The sequence below is a fragment of the Pygoscelis adeliae genome, unplaced genomic scaffold, assembly GCF_000699105.1.
Source record: "Pygoscelis adeliae isolate BGI_AS28 unplaced genomic scaffold, ASM69910v1 Scaffold183, whole genome shotgun sequence".
In the NCBI taxonomy this organism is placed as follows: domain Eukaryota; kingdom Metazoa; phylum Chordata; class Aves; order Sphenisciformes; family Spheniscidae; genus Pygoscelis; species Pygoscelis adeliae.
Genome location: NW_008824536.1, coordinates 186,698 through 195,252, shown reverse-complemented (window position 1 = coordinate 195,252; position 8,555 = coordinate 186,698). Strand labels below are relative to the sequence as shown.

Genomic DNA, 8,555 nt, shown 5'->3' with positions numbered 1-8,555 from the left:
ATTAAAACTGCTCCCCGCCCCCCCCCAATATGTTGCCCTTTTAAATTATAGTAAAGGCTGCAGCGTGGTTTATTTTTGCTTTGTTCTGAATGCTCAGGAGTTTATTAATGGAGTAGTGTATATTACTGAAAATACTATTCCCAGGCGGCCAAGAAGGCCAACGGCATCCTGGCCTGTATCAGAACTAGTGTGGCCAGCAGGAGTAGGGAAGTGATTGTGCCCCTGTACTCGGCACTGGTGAGGCCGCACCTCGAATACTGTGTTCAGTTTTGGGCCCCTCACTACAAGAAGGACGTCGAGGTGCTGGAACGTGTCCAGAGAAGGGCAACGAGGCTGGTGAGGGGTCTGGAGAACAAGTCTGATGAGGAGCGGCTGAGGGAGCTGGGGTTGTTTAGCCTGGAGAAAAGGAGGCTGAGGGGAGACCTCATCGCTCTCTACAACTACCTGAAAGGAGGTTGTAGCGAGGGGGGTGTCGGTCTCTTCTCCCAAGTAACTGGCGAAAGGACGAGGGGAAATGGCCTCAAGTTGCGCCAGGGGAGGTTTAGATTGGATATTAGGAAAAATTTCTTTACTGAAAGAGTGGTTAAACATTGGAACAGGCTGCCCAGGGAAGTGGTTGAGTCACCATCCCTGGAAGTATTTAAAAGATGTGTAGATGTGGTGCTTAGGGACATGGTTTAGTGGTGGACTTGGCAGTGCTAGGTTAATGGTTGAACCTGATGATCTTAAAGGTCTTTTCCAGCCTGATGATTCTACGATTCTATCAAAACTGACGTTTAAGTACTCTGCGTATTGTGGCATTAGGGAAGAAGTCTTTGGAAGTCTGCATTTCCAGAAAGCAGGTTTCACAAACTTTTTACAAATGCTGATAGGAAGTTAGATGAATTTTTATCTAGCAGAGCCTTAAACATTTTTTCAAAAAGAATTGTTATTCCAATTAGTAGTTTTTGACAATTGTATTACTAAAACATGTCCTTGTGGTTCTGCTGCATTTATGACTTATTCAACATTGATCTTAAAAAAAAATCAGAAAGTAAATATCATTGATACTAATTTGATTACCAGCATAAACACAGGTCTGCCAGCAACGTCCTCCAGTGCAAGCTTCATCCTTAAACAAAAGGTTCTCATAAAGAACCTACCACAGGTTGATGTTTCGGGGTTTTAATTTTTTTGCAGCAGCGCTTGTCAGTAGCGTTAGTTTCCATTTGAGGTTTAATCATATACTGGTTTCATTTGTGTCACTCTGAGCTGGGCAGACATCCTGTGAAAAGGTCACAAAGGAATGTAGCTGAAGATGGGTAGTTTAAGCTTTACAGAATCATCCATTTTAATGTATTTTAATTATAGCGTGCTTCTGTATTGGTGTGAAGTCACACTGACATCCAGTGGCAACAAGGTACGCTAATTGAAAGCAACTGCTCTCAAGATAATGATACACAAATTCCTAATTCAAGAGATGAATTCCTTTTTAAAAAAAATCATCTGTGACCTTTGCAACTGCACTTAGATGAAGAATTAAATGATCTTCTACTTGGATTTTTTTATTACGTAAACTTACACAACAAACAAAATAAGCAAGCTTCCTTTATTATTTCAGATTTATTAGTGAATAGTAGGTTAATTCTTTCCTAAGGTCAGTTGCATGCAACACACTACTCCTTGAAGTACAGTCATCTAAAGCTCTTTAGTTACTGCATGGTAAGGCTTCTTAAGTCACAGTGTATTTTCTTCAAGGCCGTGGCCAAAAAAGAAAAAAATCTAGACGAAAAGTTACACCAATTAACGTTTATCTCATAAGGAATACAACTTTACTACTAGTTTTTTTATCTACACACATCCTAATACTGCTGATGGTGCTAGGCTATTTGTCAAAACAATTTACATTCAGAACACATTGCCTTAGGAATAAGAATACTTTATAAAAGACAGAAACAGGTAAGCATGGCTTTCCCATTTTGAGCTAATATAAACAAAAAGGTAATTCGCAAAAATTAAAGACCCCCCCCCAGCCCAACACATACATTACACAACCTGTGCAATAAGTTATCCATGAAATAACTCTGTTAAATCATAAAAATCACAAGCATTAAAAATAAATATGTATCTAAATAAATATTTTGATTTTAATCTTGTGGCAATTATTCTTTATTTAGCATATGAAACACTTGTTACATGTTTATGTTCACACCTTGCCAAACAGGTTACACTTGTCATAACAATACCAAGTACTACAGTGGTTTTCTTTACATTAGAATCTAAAAGTTTTAACTGCACACATTCCTTTCCACTGAAATACCATCTGTGCGGCACCAGTTTTAAAATTACGCAAAGCCGTCAGCATTGGATCGCTTTATGGGACTGGGATTTTTTTTTTTTAACTTGAGGGCAGCCATAACGTTCTCTAATTGCTTCTCTTTGCCGTTTCCTGCAGTCTCATTCATCAAATATTCACATTCACCGTGTTATCAAACAAGACAGACATACATACATCACTCCACATAAAGGTTACAAATAAATATGTTTTAAGTTTTATGAGAAAAGAGTTTAGAAGATGTTGCAAAATACTTAAATGTTTTACAAAGATTTTTGCCAGTGATTATTGTCCTTGACCATCCTTCTCATCGCTTTTTGGCAAAGAAATAAAAAGGAAGGAGAGAAAAGGTAGAGACACCTGTCTGTTCCTTGTTTCGGAGTCCTCAGGTCAGCTTCAAAGCCTTTCATTCTTACAAAATACAAAATTCTCTTCAGCTCTGAGGGCTTCAGCTTTGATGGAATCATGTAGTTATTTTGCTGCAAGAGAGTCGCGTGCTAGATGTATAGGGGTGTCTCTTGTCCAGTTAGAAGCCTGAACATGGCAGCTGGCATAGTCTTCATGTGAATCTGTCAATTGATTTACACAGAAATTAACAGAATTGTTACTAGTTTAAAACAATCCGTAAGGCCCAATCTTCCCTCCCTGTGGTGTAAGTGCATTTATTGTCCTGGTTTCTGTAGATGTGAATGTTACTGAAGTTTCTAGTTCAAAGTTCTCTGGTTCTAACAAGCTGGTTTGCTGTCTTTGCTTTTTTTGTGTGGTGTTTTTGTTGTTTGTTTGTTTTTTTTTAAATGACAATGACAGGATGCAACATCATGTAGCTAAAACACCACCTATTGTTGTTGTTATACCCTATATATTGTATATATACCCTATATATTATAGGGTTATATATATTCTATTGTTATACCCTACTGCAATTACCGCCCTTAAAAAAGAAGCAGCACAAACCTCTCTGAAAATTCGTTCTGCTGTTCTGGTATTACCTGAACTTAGAAGGAAGATAGTAATCCTTCCCTGTGGGACTGTCATTTTGTACATTTTCTCCTAATTGGAGTATGATCCTCTGAACACAAAACTGGGACGTTATCACCTGATATTTAAATGCCAGTCGACTTTGGTGGAAGAGGTTCTCTCATGGCTAGTGTATTTAAGTTCTTTCTGCAAGGAGTACTGTGATAGTGTCAGAGGAATTTTACAGACTAACAGGGTTAAAGGCATCAGGTAATCAGAGTTGTATCAGAAATGTAGTAACAGCTGTCTATCAGGCAACGCAAGAGGAAGGAAGGTAAACTTTACTAACTGGTAATACAGACCCTCACTAGCCATACGCTGCCTTGATACCTTGGTCTCTTCGTGCTGAAAAAAAAAAAGTTTCATACTGTCCTCATGTTTAGTGAGACGTTATGCAGCAAAGAGGTAAAGGCATGGAGGTTCTGTTGAAATCTACAGCTTTGCTCCTGCCAATGTGCACGTACTCTGTATTATTTTTCAAGTATCATTTTCCACAGGAAAACAAGTTATATCTTTGGTTTTGGCAAAGGAACTAGTGCAAGATCTGGCCAGGGTTGTGTATACTCCACTAAATTCAGTAGGGATTTTGATCGAGTGGAGGATCTTGCTCGTTCATTGCTGATTTCTCTAAAAATACTGGAGAGAGAAGTCTTAGCTTATTCCCAAGGTAAGTTGGAAATGTTCAGTGGAAATGAAATTATTAAAGTACATATCAATTTTAATCTCTCAGCCTTTTGAATATTAATTTATTTCTACGGCAGATGCTGTAGTGATAAGCCAAGAGACATTTTCATAGCTAACATGCTTGTGCAATTTCTTCCCTTAATTGATTGGTTTAATTCAAACAGTAGGTTGAATCATGCCAGGAACTCTTGAAAATGAGTGGAAAAATGTGGTGAATGTGCATCTAGTTCAAAAAATGTTCTGTTAATTGTTTGTTTTTAGTGCTCAACTCCTCATTTACTGAGGTGGTGGTTTTAATACTATGTTAAGACACTCTTTTCAACTGAAAAAATACATTCTTTCAACAGTTTTAATTTCTTGATAAAGTATTTAATTGTTTTCTTACCTCTCCCACTGAATTAGACAATGCTTGTACTATCTTCTCATGAGCAGTAGCAACAACACTTTGTCCATTGATCTCAATAATACGATGTCCTACTCTTACTCCTCCCCTCTCAGCTATTCCACCTCGCATCAAGCTGCAAATCTGCCAAGAGAAAGCAAATTTTATTAAAGTTTAGAAATGTCATAATATAGCAGTTACTAGGATTTTACTTTACGTTACATAATAATGAGTGGTGACACCGTAAGGATTCCAGAAGATACTTGTGGAAAGTATTAAGCAATACTGTGAGTTTTTAAATGTTGGCTTGGTTTTTGTTGGGTGTTGTCCCTCCCCCCAAAAAAAGAAAATTTCTGCAAATTACAATTTTTATTTTCATTCTCGTGGGCTGGGAACATATAAATACCTAACGCAGTGATACAGGTAGCAGCCATGCAAGAGAGTGGAGTTAGTGGGAAGAGAGAAGTTTTATGTACTGTTGGCATAGGAGAAGAAAGCAATTTTTAAATATTTCTGACTGTGCCACCTGAACTCTTTCTGCGAACTACCACATTACTCTTTCTGAATAATGGGAAATATAAAAAGTGCTAAAGTAAAAATTAATCTACAACAGCAATTTTTTCACATACATGGAAAAAAAAAATATAAAGCTTAATCCTTAACCCTAGTTAATGCACAAACACTAGTTTAGGCTGAAGGAAAGGATGATGCCATACAGATATTCTACATTGAAAGCTGGCAATCTGTTAAAAGGGTCACGAAGATAGAAGGAAGACGTAAGGAAAGATCTCTCAAAGATATAAGGAAGAAATTTTTTGTGATGAGGGTGGTGAGACACTGGAACAGGTTGCTCAGAGAAGTTGTGGAGGCCGCATCCCTAGAAGTGTACAAGGTCAGGTTGGATGGGGCTTTGAGCAACCTGATCTAGTGGACGATGTCCCTGCCCGTGGCAGGGGGGTTGGACTAGATGATCTTCACAGGTCTCTTCCACCCAAACCAGCCTATGAGTCTATGAAATGTGCAAATTCTGTTTCTTTTTACAGGCTGTTCTCAGCATGATGAAGTATGACAACTTGTTTCCTGTGCCTCTGCGGGTTGGAAAAGGGCACTCCGCCCTCCAGAGCCACCGCTTTTCTGTTTCACAGTGCTGCTGGCCGTAGGGAGCTTAGGGTGAAGAGGGCAAGTCAGGCCGCTGTTTCAACTGGCAGCTAGCTGCAGGTACCAGTAAAGAACTAGGCACAGGTTTTGACATTTATGCCCCCTGCAATAGGGGAATAATTCTACAAGAAGAGTTACGTTCACCAGGCATAGTCCCAGCAGACACTGCTACTTAAAATTATTCTGAGGTTGCAAGATGCATGGTGTACAGGCAGAAAGAAAAATCTCAATCCAGTATGGGGAACTTAAAACAATGTTTCCTCCTCAGCAACAGTATCTGTGCTATGACAGGGCCCTCCCTGACAGACTCGACAGCTGTGTATTAGATAGAAATTGTTGGTAAATTATTTCAGAAGACTAAGCTCACGCAGGACATAAGGCAGATAATGAATAGCTTGAATCTCTGGAACTCAGCAGAACTTAGCAGTGCTGAGATTTACCTTTTGTTTACTCAAAAGAAATGAGTTCTAGAGCATCCAGTGATGGCTGTTTCTGCAGTTACTGTCAAGGGTTAGACTCATATGCCAAGAATTATTATTTGCTGAGATCTGGTAATTTGCTCAGAGCTAAATACAAGTATGGTAAGATGTGGCTTGTGTCCCAGTGAGTTTGTAATCTAATTCAGAAACATAGTATGTGGGGAGATGGCCAAGCTGGAATATATTGAAGGTGAAACATTGTCTGTCGTTGACCAGAATCTTTTCTGTATGACACTAGCAGTTTCCGTTAAATTCCTCTTCACAAATAACAACGCTATAAAAAATGAAATCCCTTCTTACTCGAAGTTCAGGTGGTCTGATACGGGGAGTGAAAATACGTAGTTAGTCTTTGTTTATAAAAGGCCTTTCTCAGCTTTCTGAAAAAAGACTTTCTCCTGCAGTCAGACTTATCTTCCACCATGCTATCATTAGTGGCTGAGTTTTAGCTACTGTGGTTCATAAACTATTGCTGACGGGCTGTCATGGATAGAGGCACCATCAGGACCCTTCACAGAATTGCGTCTTGAATTTCAGTCACGTACACTATATTGTTTTGCAGGTAGTCTACCTTCTAATCATATAGCTGACAAGACAAGCTGTACTACATAGATTTTCTCTTTCATAGAAAGCTTCTCAATTCAACTCACTGTTAGAATAACAGCTTGCTCCGTGCTATTGGGGATTGTATGCAGTAATCTGAAAGGACAAAAAGCAGGTTGTGCCAAAAGAAACCCTGTAAATATATTTTTCACTGTATAAAAGAAAATACAGACACAGTACAGCCAGCTGAAATAAATAAAAGCTTTCAGAGCAAATGGAAATGTGACCTCTCACCCCACTGGCATAAAGGAAAAGATAACGGCTTGCATATCTATCCAGAGCACCTTTCATTGTGTGGCTCTCAAAGCACTTTTAATACCATCAGTGAATTTCTTCTTTCTAACAGCCTCAGACATAGGAAGCAGTCTCTTATCTTCATTCAAGAATGTGATCCCTCTCCAGGGAAGGGAGTCAGCTTCCTTTTTGTGAGCATTAACTATTTTAATGAGGTAGAAAGAGAAACAGAGCCCAAGTGGCTCTGCCTAGCCTCACCGATCCTGTTAAGCTAGAGACACAGAGGAGATGTAAAGAAATATACTGTACTTAAAGCACACATTTACGTGGCTCCTGTATTTGCAAGTGGCTGACTCAAAGCAGCCTTAAGACTTTTGTCTCCAGCCAGTGGAGCTATGGCAGATTAGGCTGGCAAGTTTAAGCTGAGCAGTACCACTAAGTAAGTATGATTCTATTCAGCCAGGATTGTTTAGCCTGCTATACTTGTTGAACATGGTGACAGCTGTAATATTATTAAATAAAGCATGACGGATCTGGATCTTCTTGTAAGCAAGATCCTATACTCTCTTTACCGTGTAAACTGAAGGAAAAAAAAAAGGGGGGAAGTGTAAACCATACTGGTTCAATCCATTCAGCTGTTACAGATTCTGCAATGTCTTAGACAAGCTGCAGTGCATCAGATGTGAAATTTCAGTAGCTTCACAATCAGTTTTATCGCAACTGCCCATTGTGTAGCAAAACATTAAGGACAGAACAGTGCAAGGCAAATGAACTGTTTATTCTGTGTAAATGCCTAGGATATAACCTATTAAACCATGTTTCTCTCCTCATCTCACTCCTACATTACTCCATTTAAACCCTGTATTTTTTTCCCCAGACAGTTTAAGTAAATCTAAACAAAGGCAAGGAAGAAAAAATAAACTGTCTGTTCTGTTAAGTTTTACCTAGTTTTGCTGTATTTTTAGATAGAATTGTGCTAGGCTAGGGATGGGGTAGATACCCTTCTCAGAGAAAGTGACTGAGCTCTGAGAGCTAGACTGAGAAGTGGTGCATTATCAGCAGTAAAAATACAATTGGTAATACACAGAGTTTTCATAATTTAGGAAACAAGATAATGATATGATACGAGAGGACCGCTTGTATTTAAATATCATAATTTCAAAAGAAGTGTAGCCTGATTTTCAGAAGGTGGCGGATAGGTCACCTTATGCTCACCTCCCCATCACGCAACATTCATGCTTGTTTCATATGTATGCACAATATTTCTTTTTTTTCTTAAGGTTTTACAGTTCAAATTTTAGATTCCTTTTATAAATATGCAATGAAACTACATCAGTAGCTTTCAAGAGCCATGAAGAATATTTGCATCATTAGTGCAAGAGGAATTTTGCAAAATTAACACTCCGATTTATGCTGTTGTGCTGTTCGCTAACTACAACTTCCAAAAGCTGGCACTACTAGCGCTCTGCGAAGCACAACTTCAGGCTTTGCATTAATTGAACTATACAGAATACACAAAGAAAAGAGTCACATGCAGCAGCCCAGTCTCTGCATCTTCCCGATACCTTATGCAAGCAAAACCCAGCTCAGATAGTACTTTTGTATGTCCAGGTTGTTTATGGGCTATTCACTACTACAACAGCTGTACATCCTGCACAGATGAGATAGGCAGAGTGAAAAGGAACCA

At 38.9% G+C, this 8,555-nt stretch overlaps 1 protein-coding gene across 2 annotated transcripts in view; it reads right to left on the bottom strand.

Moving 5' to 3' along the window:
* Positions 1-1,110: 1,110 nt before the first annotated feature.
* The window catches only part of APBA2 (amyloid beta (A4) precursor protein-binding, family A, member 2), a 46,614-nt gene continuing 39,169 nt past the window's right edge, over positions 1,111-8,555 (bottom strand). For both annotated transcript variants that reach the window (XM_009321562.1, XM_009321563.1), the window contains 2 exons: positions 4,401-4,541; positions 1,111-2,883 (listed from right to left, as the gene is read on the bottom strand). In XM_009321562.1, coding sequence (XP_009319837.1) covers positions 2,812-2,883; positions 4,401-4,541 — 213 coding nt within the window. In that variant the 3' untranslated portion in view covers positions 1,111-2,811. The remainder of the gene's footprint in view (positions 2,884-4,400; positions 4,542-8,555) is intronic.